This window comes from Nycticebus coucang, chromosome 18, assembly GCF_027406575.1.
Source record: "Nycticebus coucang isolate mNycCou1 chromosome 18, mNycCou1.pri, whole genome shotgun sequence".
NCBI lineage: Eukaryota > Metazoa > Chordata > Mammalia > Primates > Lorisidae > Nycticebus > Nycticebus coucang.
Window position 1 is genome coordinate 56465562 of NC_069797.1, and position 14984 is coordinate 56480545.

The 14984-nt window shown below is 40.7% G+C and overlaps 1 protein-coding gene and 1 non-coding gene across 2 annotated transcripts; one reads left to right on the plus strand and one right to left on the minus strand.

The window, feature by feature from the left end:
- Window positions 1–4691: 4691 nt before the first annotated feature.
- Window positions 4692–4798, plus strand: LOC128571347 (U6 spliceosomal RNA). Its single transcript, XR_008375777.1, has one exon. It is a non-coding gene; the product is annotated as a U6 spliceosomal RNA (small nuclear RNA).
- Window positions 4799–6601: 1803 nt separating this feature from the next.
- On the minus strand, window positions 6602–11500 carry KRT24 (keratin 24). Its single transcript, XM_053569673.1, has 8 exons — window positions 10890–11500; window positions 9690–9772; window positions 9172–9328; window positions 8747–8908; window positions 8524–8649; window positions 7446–7663; window positions 7118–7230; window positions 6602–6940 (listed from the first exon to the last, which is right to left on the minus strand). The coding sequence occupies exons 1-8, from the start codon at window positions 11448–11450 to the stop codon at window positions 6837–6839; spliced, it is 1524 nt and encodes a 507-aa protein (XP_053425648.1). The 5' UTR covers window positions 11451–11500; the 3' UTR covers window positions 6602–6836.
- Between the last annotated feature and the right edge of the window lie 3484 nt (window positions 11501–14984).

Here is a 14984-nt window from a genome sequence, read left to right on the forward strand (position 1 = left end):
TTGTATTTTAATTGCTGTTGTTTTTTTTTTTTTTTGAATGACAAATATATTTACTATGTTGAATGAGACAATTGAAAATATATTAAATGATGTTTCAAGCTTAAATGATGATTTTGTAGAACTAGAACAAAACAACTGAGAGTTCTGAGAGTTAAAAAAAGTACAACAAATCAAAACATCAGATGAGGATAAAGTTTCCTGGCAAAAGTTCCAGCGCAACAGAGTTATGAGTGTGATGTGGCAGCTTCAATTAGATTACGTTCAAAGACTGCCAAACCCAGAGGCCATCTTTCCCGCAGCCCTTCATCTTCGTGTTGAATTCTGGGCAGCATATTTTAGAGGGAACATTTAATTGCAAATATGTCCAGTATCCAAAACACGTGGCCCAGATAATGAAGAGTATGGAAACAACGTTAGAGGAGGCATAGCTCAAGAAATGAGGATTTTTGTTGAGAAAAGAGAAGACACAACGGCCATTTTGAAAGTAACTCCAAAGGCCTGAATTAGGATCAAAGAGCTGGAAGTTACACGGAGAGGCAGATTTGGCTCACATGTCTAACAATATTCCTGTTCTTAAATCAAATAGGCTGTCTTACAAAATCATGAACTTTCCAAGCTCTGAGCATCTTCAGCCAGAGACGAAAGACCTAGAGTAACCTTTCAGGAAGAATTTCTGGTCTGGTTGAGAGGTTGAAATAAGAGTCACTACCCAAATCTTTAAAATTCTGTGACTTTTATTTTGCTATGGTTGTGATAGAAATCTCCAAACAAGGATATTGGATCTATTATTATTATTCTTGTATGTATTTTTGAGACAGAGTCTCACTATGTCACCCTTGGTGTCACAACTCACAGCAACTTCAAACTCTTGGGCTTAAGTGATTCTCTTGTCTCAGCCTCCCAAGTAGCTGGGACTACAGGCACGGGTCACAACGCCCAGATATTTTCTTTTTTTTGCAGCCGGGTTCAAACCCACCAGCACGGGTGTATGTGGCTGGCGCCTACCCACTGAGCTACGGGCACTGCTGTGAGATATTGGATCTTCATGGAAAATTTGAGTATGGAGCATACAGGGGGGAAAGCAAAATTACCTCACCTTGAAATGGTGCAACAAAGCCCTCATTTTCATAAAACCCGTCATGGAGATTAAAAAATCTGGCTTCTTGGGCTTAGATAAACTCATTAAAAAAAAAATCACTTGAAGTAATTTATTTACAGATAGCTGCCAGCAACGAGTAAGGCTAAAAGCCGCATGTGTTTCTAAAGAGGAAGGCATTAGAATTGATTGACAGAAGTTGTGATAGCTTTGAAACAGCTCTTTCCACTAGCTCAGTAAATTCTGGGCATTAGTCATCTCAGTTACAAATTGTAGCAGTAGGGGTTTTGCAAGGATGAGAAAAGATACTTGGAAATTATGGTTATATTTCTCTCTCTGTGTGTATATATACGTATACACATACACACACAAACATATTTATACATACATATATTTCAGCTTTCAAATACAATCCCTCGCAGAACCTCTTCTTGCCACTTAATCGTTCTAAAATTTTAGTACTTTTTGCACGTACAAAGTTGAGAGTTCAGTGGTATATTCGTTTCTCATCTCATGCCCCACCCTTGTTCCTGTCCTACTCAGAAAGCTGGTCTTCCCCTGGTTTTGCCCTTGACTCAAAATCCAGCTCCAGTTTTAATGGCCACAGGGACACTTGGTAGCTTGTTTTCCACCTGAACTCGGGCCAAGGGTCACCTGTGTTAGCCCTTCTGGTCTTCAACTGCAACAGATTTCTGCTGTCTACCTAGATAGAAAACTATTCTGGAAATTTTGAAGCCTGCCAGTTTACTTTTGGTGAGAGAGAAACAGTTTTGAAAACATGGATATCTATCTATCTATCTATCCATCAATCATCTATCTATCTAGTACTGTATACAGAACTAGGATACTTTGTGGGTTTAGGATATGAAACTGCAGAACTTCACTTACATTGGTGGAGTGGAATTCCAGTTTGTAGAGTTAGGAAGATTGGACTTTAACTTCTAATTCTTTCCCTTGGTTGCCATTTTCCTCATCTGTAAAACAGAAACAGTAATACTTACATCAGATACAAAGTATTTATGTACATAATGTCTGCGTGAATTCCTTTTATCTTCCTTACTTTTCTCTTCCTCCTCTTCTTCCTTTCATTTGCTCAAAAAATTATTATGCTTGACATCACTTATAAAAACATCTATTTAGACTAATATATACTTATTAATATATTATAAAGCTTTCACATCACGAGTAGAACCACATACAGCTGCACTTTTTCTAAATTGTTTTTAAATTCAAAGGCAATGCTGACTTCCTAGACCAGGTCAAGCAATTGCCAGACATATTAAGAAAAACAGAGCAGTCTCGATCCTCTGCTGCCCAGTTCCTCGCCAGGCCAGCCAGGTAATACTGTTAACCTTTCCTGTGGGTACGTTACTCTATGCCGGTACAAACACATGCAGATACATATGGGTTCCCCTCTCTCTTTTTAGTATTTACACAAACATATTATACGTACTAACTTTGCATTTTGCTTTTTTCACATAACAATATAGCATAGATAAATGACCAGGTTAATATGAAATATTTACTGCTTTCTTTTTTATGGCTATGTTATAACATGTACCCCATTGTTTGGATACACACAGTCGATTTAATTGTTTCTTTACTAATCGGCCTTCAGGTTGTTTCTGTTTTTACTCTTTTAGAAAATACTGCAACAAATACCCTTATACGTATATCAAATATCCGCATCCACAAGCATTAAGGAATCTAACAGGTATTAGTTGTTGTCAAATTATGAGAAATGGGCGAGTCCCTGAGATAATGTCTGTCCCCATAGTTGTGATTAATATTTATTTGTTTATTTTTGTGGGTTTTGGCTGGGACTGGCTGGGTTTGAACCTGCCACCTCTGGCATATGGGACCGGCGCCCTACCACTTTGAGCCACAGGCATAGCCTTGATCTCTGAATTTCTTAGAACATCCACATTACAATTCTATATTATAACTTACTACTGTCGCAGTTTCTTAAAAACAGTTTCCGGAACTTTGGACAAGTTTTGTAGTGGGGAGGTTGGGAGAAGGTGTCTGTCTTCAAAATGACAGGTTGTTCCTCCCAGCCACCAGCCCACCTGTGTGTCTGGACTGAGCTCGAGATCTTCCCTGCTCTGCCACTTCTTGCTGGTTCCTGCAGCCCTTTTGAGAAGGATAACAAAATTCTCCTAAAGGTTGTGAATGATTTCCTGACGTATTTATGTGGAAGTCAATGTAAGTTTTTATTCTGTTGTATTTTACAGGTATATATTTCGAGGGTATTATAACCATACTTTTTCGTAATCTTTTCTTTTTCATTTTTATAAAAAATAGCTATGGCAATGTGACTTTTATACCTGTAATTTGTTCTACTACTGCAGATCTTTGGACACTGCCCAACTCTACTGGGTCATTACGAAGCAAGTCTCAGCTATGCGCTGCGCATTCTATTAGCGTTTTGTTATGAGATTTTGTATTCCTTGTGCTTCACACAGCAAAATAAACACTTCACCACTCCCTCTCTCTAGGAGTCCAGGTTTCTCACGCGGGATAGCTCTGTGTAGGACAACCTGGGTTTGTCCTTTACGTGCAATTTAAGTGCTAACGTTAATAAAAAAGGGGGCTGAAGTGTTATCTCAAGGTTTGTTTCTTTCCATTTTATTATTTCATATTGATCTTGGTATTACAAATGAGTAAATTGTTTTTAAAAGGGTTCAATCCAATATTATCTGTTATCTCAGTGTCATTTCTGGGAACTTGATTTATTGCTTGCAGTATTTTGTCACTTGAGGAGGTTAATTGGGTAATACTACTTGAACTACATTTGGGGTGATTTATATTCATTAATTTGTCTCCTCTTGTTTGAACATAATTCTGTGAAGTCATTAAGCAAGTTGAGACTGCTTTCCTGACGGCCTCAAGTCTTAACCGTTTCCTCTGCTCTGCCTGCTGGACATCTTGTTTCTTGTTTCTAATCTCTGTGAGGATGGATGCCGTTTCTAGCCTTCTCGCTGTTTCTGTCCATAGTCCCTTGAGGTCAGAAAGACAAAAACAACCCTATGAATCTGTGGATCAAAAGTCTGTGGGTGAAAATCCCTGGGCACACAGGCACCGGCTCCTTCTTCTTATGGGTAAATCCACTCGCAAAAGAACAAAACATATTCCTGTCATTTGAAAGTGGACTGGAGAGCTGAACTTGAGAGTTTCAAATTAAACAGATTCCCCTGGAGTAGTTTGAAAGTACCTTTAAGACAGGTAATAATGTATGAACACCCTGTGCTTACCATTTTGTTCAGCACTTTAAATAAACTTTATGATCCAAAATAGCTCAATAGTTTCAGTTTAAAAACTTGAACATGCCCTTCACGACCCATTCTGTTGTACATTAGTACCTTGATACCTGTGTGGAAGCCCAGTGTCTTTTCAACCTTTTTTTATATCATGGAGTAATTGAACCAATAGTTAATTTCTGCGGCACACTTAAATTATGTTGATCAAAAAAAAAAAAAAAAAGAGTTAAAGGGTGGTGCCTGTGGCTCAAGGAGTAGGGCGCCGGCCCCATATACTGGGGGTGGTGGGTTCAAGCCCAGCCCCGGCCAAAACTGCAAAAAAAGAACAAAAAGAGGTGCTTGCTTTGGCAGCACATATATTAAAATTGGAACGCTACAGAGAAGATTAGCACGGCTCCTGCGCAAGGATGACATGCAAATTTGTGAAGCATTCCATATTAAAAAGAAAAAAAGGAGTTAAAAAAGAATATACTTGCTGTGCTTTGAATGTCTTTTGAAAATAATTTAATTAAATGTTTGCAGTAATAATTTAATTAACTGGTTAAATTTTGGCAGTGCACCCAGGATCCTCACAGCACACCAGCTGAAAATCAGTCGTTGCCTTTTCTATGTCTGTAAACAATCAGCACAAATGCAGCATCTTAACACACAGAGAGCTCAGCGTCATATGTTGCCTTGACTTGTGGATTGTGCTGGCCATAAAAATAGCTGGTCAGGATCTACAGGGAGGAGACCAAACCTGAGAGAGGCTTCCCTGACGTGGGCATGACGGCCGTGGGGCGTGGAGGCCACACGTGGCAGGTTTCCACCGGCTGTTAATCCCGGCTGGCCCAGCTGGTTCGTATTCTTCGTTTTTCAGAGGAGAAAAACCATTCAGGGTTTTATTTACTATGATGATTTGATGGGAAACATGTGTCTGACTTAGGCACCTGGCGTTTCCTCTTTTTCTTCAAGTCGAGGTTTCCTGTTTATTCTGTGGTTAGCTATTAATGTTATTCTGGAGTTAGCTATGTGGGTAGAAGTCACGTGTGCCCAAAGGTTCATTTGATGTTTTATTAAAGGCGCTGAGAAGATTTTGGAAAAACTATATTTTTTTTCGGTTGTTTTGATGATGAAGGTTTGCTAGTCCCATATAGCTCTTATTGGTTTTATATCGGAAGGTACAAATTACACGAATTATGTACTAATTTATCCTTTTCTAAATTTAAATTTGGCTTTTTATCCCTTGTCCTATTTTCTTCTTGTGGACTGGCTTGTGCCACTGATTCTCTAATTTGCGATTTGATCATATTAGGTTCCTTGAGTGAGAGAGCCCTTATGAGCCTGGGTTAGTCCTATGTCTGGTTCTTCTCCAGACCTTCCCACCTTCCGATCATAACAGGCTTCCTCACTCCAAACAGGGCTAGACAGAACCGTGTGGCGCTAGGATACTGCAGAGGTACGAGGCAGTGACCACTGATGGGCTTGAGACTTCAGCAGGAGAGAGTGCAGAAAAGAAACACCAGCTTGGCTGAGTGAATTTTTGGCTAGAGGGGCGGCTAGATTTGGCAAAGGGAACAATTACCCAAGCATCTTTTCTCTTTGAGGCTTTCAAGATTTTAAGAAATCTGGTACCATATCATGTACCCAATCATATTCCTCAAGACTGTTTGCATGGATCTGGCCCAGCTCCCAAATGTCCTATAAACATGCCGTGTCCGGTTCCTGTGGCACTTACAGTGAATATTGTGAAGTCAAACCCTTTCCTATTCACATCTTTTTAGGTTTGCTGTCATTTGGTTTTAGCTTTCCTTTCCCGCTAAAGTGTAAGGTTTTCAAAATAGGAAGCATACCTTAAGTTTCTTTTTTATCTTATGAACTATGTAATTCATTGATGGACAGAAAGAAATGAGGCATTAATTAATTATAATCTGATTATTCAGATAATCTCATCCTTCTCTGGGGGCTACGCTACTGGCATATAGTTTTAGGAATGGTGTAGTCTAACTTCAGCTATCAATTATGTCACTGAGTTCTTGTGTGATGTCGTTAAAAATGCCTACTTGAGTACTCTGGTTTCTCTTCAGATCGCATAAAAATGCCCACTTGAAAAATGGCTATAATTTTGATTGCATGAAAAAGGTTTGATATCAATAATGAATCAATATTAGTAATCTAACAACGCAGCCAGATCATAACTGATAGCTTCATTCCTAGGTAAAATAATTGACTTTCTTTAAAGAACTTAGGAATAATTTAGTTAACTTGCAAGAGAAAGTTTATTGAAGCATAGAAACAATTAGAGCAAAGCTGTCATAATTTTTTCAAGAAAGAAAATAAAAGGATGCAGAAAAATTGGCTGGTCATCTATTTCTGGACTGAAGCTTTTCCCTGAAGTTATCCAGAAAGATGACGAGATTGATGCTATTTTTTCACATGTGTCCTTCTGAGTTTTGTTTTTTTTTTTCTTTGAAAGACACACTTGTTGATCCGGGAATAGCTTACTTAACTTTCACCTCAGAAATACTGCTAACTTGTGACGAGACAACTTTTCCATCCACCACCTCTTCTATGATGGTCTTAGTCACTCTAGTTTTGTTTGGATCTGAAAATCATGAAATCACAATGTCAGTCTGGAAACTATCAGAGAAACACCGAGTAAGAGAAATTTAATTGCATTCATTAAGTATGTTCTGTCTAGGTAACATTTTCTAAACACTTTTACTACAACAAGCAAAGCACTCATTTATAGAATTATCATCAACATGTTACGAATATCTACCTCTTCCTTGACCAGAGCAGCTTCCAGACCTCAAGTCACCAGATCCCATGTCCCTGGATTCCATGTTTCTGGGTCCTGACTTCCTATAGTCAAATCCTCCAAAACAAGAAGCACTGGAAAAAAAAAAAAGAATTAGGTTTTCTTTTGCAGTTTGCAAAGGTTGGAGAAACCCTCCGTGCTAGGGATTCTCCATGATGACTCTCTTTTCACTGGCCTATGTCTGTTACTTTATTACTTAATAAAGACACATCTACCCGCTGAGTCCCTTTTTAGTTTTATCAAATAACACCAAGGGGTGCATTTGAGCATGCGCGTGATTTTCACTCACCGTCCTTCTCCATCGATCAGGCAGCGGTAGGTTTCGATCTCCTTCTCCAGGCGCGTCTTGATGTCCAGCAGTTGCTGGTACTCGGAGTTCTGGCACTCGGTCTCCCCCCGGACCTGGCAGATCTGCTCCTCCAGACCGCTGATCTTCATCTGGATCTCTGACAGTTGAGCCACGTAGGCCGCCTCTGTGTCTGCCAGGGTCCCTTCCAGGGAGCATTTCTAAGAGAAAAAGCAAATAAAAAAATTCATGATGGAAGTAAGTGATTGGATATTTATTTATTTATTTATTTTAGACAAGAGTCTCACTCAGTTGCCCTGGGTAGAGTGCAGTGGTGTTCATTATATCCTCCAACTCCTGGGCTCAAGGGATTCTCCTGCCTCAGCCTCCCAAGTAGCTGGGACTACAGGCACCTGCCACCACCCCCAGGTAATTCTCTTCTCCTCCCTTCCCTTGTTTCCCTTCCCCTCCCTTCCTCTTTCCTCCCCTCCCCTATCCTTTCTTTCTTTTTTTTTTTTATGAGACAGAGTCTCGCTCTGTGCCCTGGGTAGAGCGTGGTAGCATCATCATAGTTCACAGCAACCTCAGACTCTTGGGCTCAAGCGATCCTCTTGCCTCACCCTGGGACTATAGGCGCCCACCACAACGCCTGGCTAGTTTTTCTATTTTTAGTACAGACAGGGTCTTGGCTTTTGCTCAGGCTGGTCTCAAACTCCTGACCTCAAGCGATCCTCCCACTTGGTAGGCCTCCCAGAGTGGTAGGATTATAGGCTTGAACCACCTCAGTTGACCAGATTGAATGATTTTTAAACAATGCAATTTTATGCAGTCCTACAACTTCACCAAGTTGCAACCTATATTGCTTTATTATGGTTTCTTTAATTTTTGTTGGCATTCCTTTTAAAAGTTAATTTTTTATGGAAATCGAGTACATTATCTCTGCTTATCCCTCTTAGAAACCACAATCCCGGTTCTACTGAACATTGCTTTGATTATGCACCTAGCAAACATCTTGCTAAAGAGAGAAAACTGCACTTGTTTAACCACTTGCTGGAGATTTTGCAAAGCTCTTTGCATGTACCATGGCCAGTTGGGACTGCAGCTCAATTTCCAGGGCTTGCAGAGTACGTGTGAGTTCTGTTATTTCATTCCTGGCAGAACTGGCTGCCCCGGCGTCAGTAGAGATCTGTGCTTGCAGTGATGCGCTCTAAATGAAAATAAAATGCAGTTGATGTGGGCTGACGAAAGTGGCAGCAGTGCCTGTGCATGGCTGCAGGCTCGGGTGTTGGGCAGAGATGATCCACCTTCTTGTTAAACTGCTCCTCAGCCTCTCTGCGGTTCTGCTCAGCCAGCTCCTCATACTGTGCTCTCATAGCATTCAGTAATTTGGTCAGGTCGGTTCCTGGGGCGGCATTCATTTCCACGGTCACGTCCCCTCCAGAGCTTCCTTGCATATTCCTCATCTCCTAGCACGAAGGCCAAAAGACCACCGTGATGCAAATATTAGAAAAGCAGTGAGATCCTAAAATGTTGCATAGACAACAAAAATTTGAAACTAGGATAGTGGAGGAGGGGAAAAAAAAATCAAATGCAGATATAATTTGCTTATTACTACTTTTTGCCCACCTGGTCAAACTGGGAAATTCATTTAGATAAAGTTTATTTTATTTTTAGGGGGGGGGAGAGTAAGTCAGCCAGTGCTTTTGATTTCTGTGGAGTGTGTTCCTACCTCCTTGTGGTTCTTCTTCAGGAAGGCCAGCTCCTCAGTGAGACTCTCAACCTGCATCTCCAGGTCGGAGCGTGTCATGGTCAGGTCGTCCAGGACTTGGCGCAGGCCGTTGATGTCGGCCTCCACACTTTGTCGGAGATGCACCTCATTCTCATACCTGGAAGGGGTGGCGGGAAGGGAAGAGGTGAGCTGGCCTGGCCGCATTCAAGAAGCATCTTTTATTCTCACAAGCTGCAAATGGTTTCATCTCTGCCTAGCAAGTCTTCTCTTGGGAAATTTTCCCTCATAAAGAAAATGCGAGTCTAACGTTAACGTTAATCATGCCTATATTTTTGTAATAAAATTCTTATACTTGAGTTGCCTCTTTCTTTTTGGTGGAATAGTGGTTTCTAACATTTACCCTTGGGATGTTTGGAAATTTAGGTCAGGATCCTCTAAAAGATGGTTTTTTTTTTTTGGAAATGGATCAAATTTTATTTCCCCTATAAGGCCTGTTTTCAAGTTTCGACCTTTCTTACTTCAGTCTGAAGTCATCGGCAGCCAATCTGGCATTGTCAATCTGCAGAATGATCCCAGCATTTTCAGTAGTGGCAGTAAGGATCTAGAAAAGATGTTGATAGTGAATGAACCATGAGTGATTTTAACCTTGTGTCTGTGTGTCTACTTGTGAGGGTAGATGTCGCCTGTCTGTGTTACTGACTCTCAAAAGAGAACTGCTTTGCAAACTTACTAATGACATCTGTGTATTTAGAATTACATTTTTCTGCAAAAAGGTAATAGTTTGTGCATTTATTAGAATAGCTATAGACATTGTTTTACAGAACATGGTGTATAACTTCTGTCTTTTTCTTCTGCTTCAGAAAATCAGTTATTTCCTGAACTCTTTTAGAAAATAGTGTGAACATTGCATTTCACTTCAAAAAATGTCTTTAAAATATATTTCCCATACACCAGTGGCTAAAAGAATTTTTAGGTTACATTACATTCTTTTTGTTGTTGTTGTTGTTAGAGACAGGGTCTCACTCTGTCACCCAGACTGGAGCGCAGTGGGAGGATGGTAGCTCACTGCAACGGTGAATGCCTGGGCTCAGGTGATCCTCCCACCTCAGACTCCCAAGTAGCTGGGACTACAGATACCTGCCACTATGCCTGGATAATTTTTTTTTATATTTTGTAGAGACACAGTCTTGCTATGTTGCCAGGCTGGTTTAGAACTCCCGGCCTCAAGTGATCCTCCTGCCTTAGCCTCCCAAAGTGCTGAGATTACAGGCATAAGCCACCCACCACCCACCATGCCTGGCCTCCACTATATTCTTATACAATATTTGTACCAAATTTTCTAGGAAGAAAAATAGTCCTAAGGACTATTTAAATCTAGCAGACACTAAAATAGGTCACCTTGTTAGAATTAATCACAGAATGGTTAGATTAAACTAATGTTGACTCATTAACGCCATTCTTATTTATAAGTGTTAATTAGCTGTCTGGCATTGTATAAGTTTCACTCTTACAGAGGAATACTCAAACTGAGATGCAAACAGCCAATTGATGTCCTTGGATGTCATGTAAAGTATTGTCATAATTGAGGCACACTGGGTCCCATCTTATGACAAATGAATTTGTTTTCAAATGATTTTGGGGGTTAAAATTTTCATTATAGAACATAATCTGAATAAAAGTGAAAGACATAGAAGATAAAGCCTTGGATAGGGTCTCACCTGGTTCCTGAGATCGTCAATTACTGCATAGTATTTGCTGTGGTCTTTTCCGGATGCACCGTCTCTAGACCCCGGCCCACATCTGTCATACCACTCCTTAATTTTGTTCTCTAGATCAGCGTTGGCCTCCTCCAAGGCTCTGACCTTGTCTAGGTAATTGGCCAGGCGGTCATTGAGGTTCTGCATGGTTTGTTTTTCACCTCCGGAGAAAAGGCCCCCATCGCCAACACCCCCTCCCACTCCCGCACCGTAGCTGCAGAAGCCTTCTCCAGCACCAGCGCCGAATCCAGAGCCAAATGCAGAGCTCACTCCACAGCCTGAGTTTCCTCCAAAACCTGCCCCCACCGAGCAGCTACCAAAGCCCCCTCCGAAGCTGCCCCCAAAGCCACCGCCAGGTCCCCCACTCAGGCCGCAGCTGCTGGTCCCTCCTCGGAAGCCCGGGGCAGAGCCGCCCCGCAGACCACGTTTGCTGCTAGCGCTGAAGCTGCTCCCGCCAGGGGGCGCCCTGACCGAGCAGCTGCCTCCGGCCCTGGAGCAGGGGACTGGAGAGGAGAAGGACATGGTTTCCCGCCAAGGCTGTGCTTGTCCAGAACAGGAGCGGCGAGGAGGACAGCTGTACGCAGGCTGCCTTTTGGCCTCTTATATACACACTTTCAGGGTGTTCCTTTTCCCTGTCACTCCTTAATCTCTGTTACAGTTCTGCTAATCCATAATTGGATAATTTTCTTTTTCATAAACCCACTCTACTGGCTCTTTCTCTGAAGCTTGTTCACAGCCCTGGGGCATTTACTATATCAAGAAAAAATAAGGTGGAGCAAAGCAAAAAAGTTTTCAGAGTTACAGTTCTAATCTTTCAGAGGTTTTGATGACTGGTAATTATTTTCTGAAAGAGCAGTTCTATTAAACTTGCTTCACGATTTCCCAATGGTTGGGAACATCTCCAGATTAGCAAAAGTAATAAAAATATTTAATAGATGTGAATAAAAATTTCCTATCAAACACATAATTTTTGTTCTTACAGTTCTCAAAAGTCAATATCAGATTTTATGTCAGCATTCATTTCAGATTTAATTAAGCCGCGTTCTCTTCGATTATTTCAATCCACATATTTTTTTAAGGCGGTTGAAGTTTATGATTTTAGGTTATTGCTTTCTTTGTGTTTTTGAGATCAAATGATATATATTTTACTGTTAATAAGAAGAAACAAATAAAAATTTTCCATGTAAGTATTATTAGATCTCAGCGACACATTTAATTCAAGCAGAAAATGTCTAAGATTGGAAAAGGTTTTAGGCAAATCACTTTAAGATGCTTTTCTTTTTGATGGAATGCTGGTCTGATATAATTGAATCTTAAATGAAGAGATGATGATGATTTTCCCCCTGTCTTTGTTTTGAAATTTTCTGGAGAAGAGGATCTGAATCCATTTCTGATAACCTATGGTGTTTCTGGAGTCATTTTATAGATTCTGAAATCTCCCAGTTTATTCTTTGCTCATTTTTTTTTTTTTTTTTTACTATTTTTGCATAAGATGATTAGCAAAGAGGCTCTATATCTACTTCTCATAACAATGTTATGGTTTGGGTCATGTTATAGATCCCCAAATCTGGAACCTTCCCCAGTTCACTTTTTGCTTCCTGCTTTTCTGTCCCTTTGTACTTTAAATTATTTCTCTTCATTTCTGCTATTAGTTCCTCTGGTTCAAAGTGTCTTTTAAAAGACATACTGTAGCTGGTGTGGTAGTTCACACCTGTAGTCCTAGCTACTGAGGAGGCTGAGATGGGAGGATTGCTGGAGGCCAGGAGTTCCAGGCCTCAGTGAGCTGCGATCACATCACTGCACTATCAGCTGGACAACATAGCAAGACCCTGCCTCTGAGAACAAATTTCTGGAAAAACAAGACAAAACCTTAGAGTTCCACATACATGAAGTTCCTAGAGTAGTCAAGTTCATGGAGATGGAAAGTAGACTGGTAGTGGGCGGTGCCTGTGGCTCAAAGGGGTAGGGCACCGGCCCCATATGCCGGAGGTGGCAGGTTCAAACCCAGCCCTGGCCAAAAAAAAAAAAAAAAAAAAAGAAAGTAGACTGGTAGTTACCAGGGGCTGGAAAGAGGAGATAGAGAATTGTTGGTTACTGGGTATGGAGTTTTAGTTTTGAAAAATAAAGAGTTCTACTGCAAACTAATACAACCTTTCTGGAAGGAAGTATGGAGAAACCTCAAAGCACTCAAGCTAGACCTCCCATTCGATCCTGCAATCCCATTACTGGGCATCTACCCAGAAGGAAAAAAATCCTTTTATCATAAGGACACTTGTACTAGACTGTTTATTGCAGCTCAATTTACAATCGCCAAAATGTGGAAACAGCCTAAATGCCCACCAACCCAGGAATGGATTAACAAGCTGTGGTATATGTATACCATGGAATACTATTCAGCCACTAAAAAAAATGGAGACTTTACATCCTTTGTATTAACCTGGATGGACGTGGAAGACATTATTCTTAGTAAAGCATCACAAGAATGGAGAAGCATGAATCCTATGTACTCAATCTTGATATGAGGACAATTAATGACAATTAAGTTTATGGGGGGGGAAGCAGAAAGAGGGATGGAGGGAGGAGGGTGGGGCCTTAGTGTGTGTCACACTTTATGGGGGCAAGACATGATTGCAAGAGGGACTTTACCTAACAATTGCAATCAGTGTAACTGGCTTATTGTACCCTCAATGAATCCTCAACAATAAAAAAAAAAAAAAAAAGAAAAGAAAAATAAAGAGTTCTGGTGGTTGGTTGCAAAACAGTGAGTGTATTTAAGACTACTAAACTGTACATGTAAAAATGATTATGATGGTAAGTTTTCTTTTCTGTTTTTTACAATTAAAAAAAGCCTTTTAAAAAATAAGTATAGTTGCTTTCAAAAATATATTTTACCCTTCTTAGCTTTATACATAAGTAGATGACTTTTTCTAATTTAAAATTTTCTTTCTTATCTTGGAGGTCTCTTTTAAATTGTGTGCATGCCTTACTCTTTGCATCGAATCTTTTATTATCCAGTGTCTGCCCTTTCAATCTTTCCTTGAAGTGCCTTTGACTGTGATGCGCCGTGAAATTGGTGGTGATTCTCTTTGCTCTCTAGCTGTTTAAATTACCGTGTTTATGCTGCACCTGTGCTGTTTTCACAGTTATGCGATGTCACTGGTCTTCATATTCCAGGAACATCTCACCACAAAGGGTACCAGGGATGGTGCAAACTTTTAAATTGTTTTTTTTTTTTTTTTTTTTTAATTAATTAATTTATTTTTTTTGTAGAGACAGAGTCTCACTTTATTGCCCTCGGTAGAGTGCCGTGGTGTCACACAGCTCACAGCAACCTCCAACTCCTGGGCTTAGGCGATTCTCTTGCCTCAGCCTCCTGAGTACCTGGGACTACAGGCGCCCGCCACAACGCCCGGCTATTTTTTTTGTTGTTGCAGTTTTGGCTGGGGCTGGGTTTGAACCCGCCACCCTCTGCATATGGGGCCGGCGCCCTACTCCCTGAGCCACAGGCGCCGCCCCAAACTTTTAAATTGTTAAGCCAGAGGAATTTTCAAAACGCCCTTCTAAAGTAGGTAAAAAATGCACCCAACATATCCTGTCCTGGCCATCTTGCCTCACCCATCCCCAAAGCTATGACACCAGAGAAAGCTCTGAGCACTAATGATTAAATGGTATGCAAATGCCAGAGAGGGGAGGAAGAGTCATTGGGCTTTTCTTCCTTTAAAATTCTGAAATGTAATCTGTCCATTTTCATAAAGGCGGACATTTGGCTGAAAGGCTTAAAACGAGGAACAATAGCACCATGCAGGAAATCCGATGAGATGCAGAAATTAAAGAGCCTAGATGGAAAGTTTTTTGTAGAAAGAATGAGAAAAGACCGGATTTAACCGTGCCTTTTGCCTCTGAGCTTCGCTTGGGTTTGTGGCGTTTTTTTCTTCAGTTGTCATCTGAGTTGTAGTTTTTTTTTGCATTTTGGCAGCTGTATTTACCTTTGGAATATTTAGCTTTGGGATCTGTGGACATTTGGGTCTCAATGAGGAAGCCTGTACTGACTGAGAT

Bases quoted from the DNA above. Each gene is read 5' to 3' on its own strand.
- KRT24 (XM_053569673.1), bottom strand. From the start codon at position 11,450: ATGTCCTTCTCCTCTCCAGTCCCCTGCTCCAGGGCCGGAGGCAGCTGC. The intron at 8,909-9,171 runs GTAGGAACACAC...CCTTCGTGCTAG, and splicing joins TGAAGAAGAACCACAAGGAG to GAGATGAGGAATATGCAAGG. The intron at 6,941-7,117 runs GTAGATATTCGT...CATGATTTTCAG, and splicing joins CTGCTCTGGTCAAGGAAGAG to ATCCAAACAAAACTAGAGTG.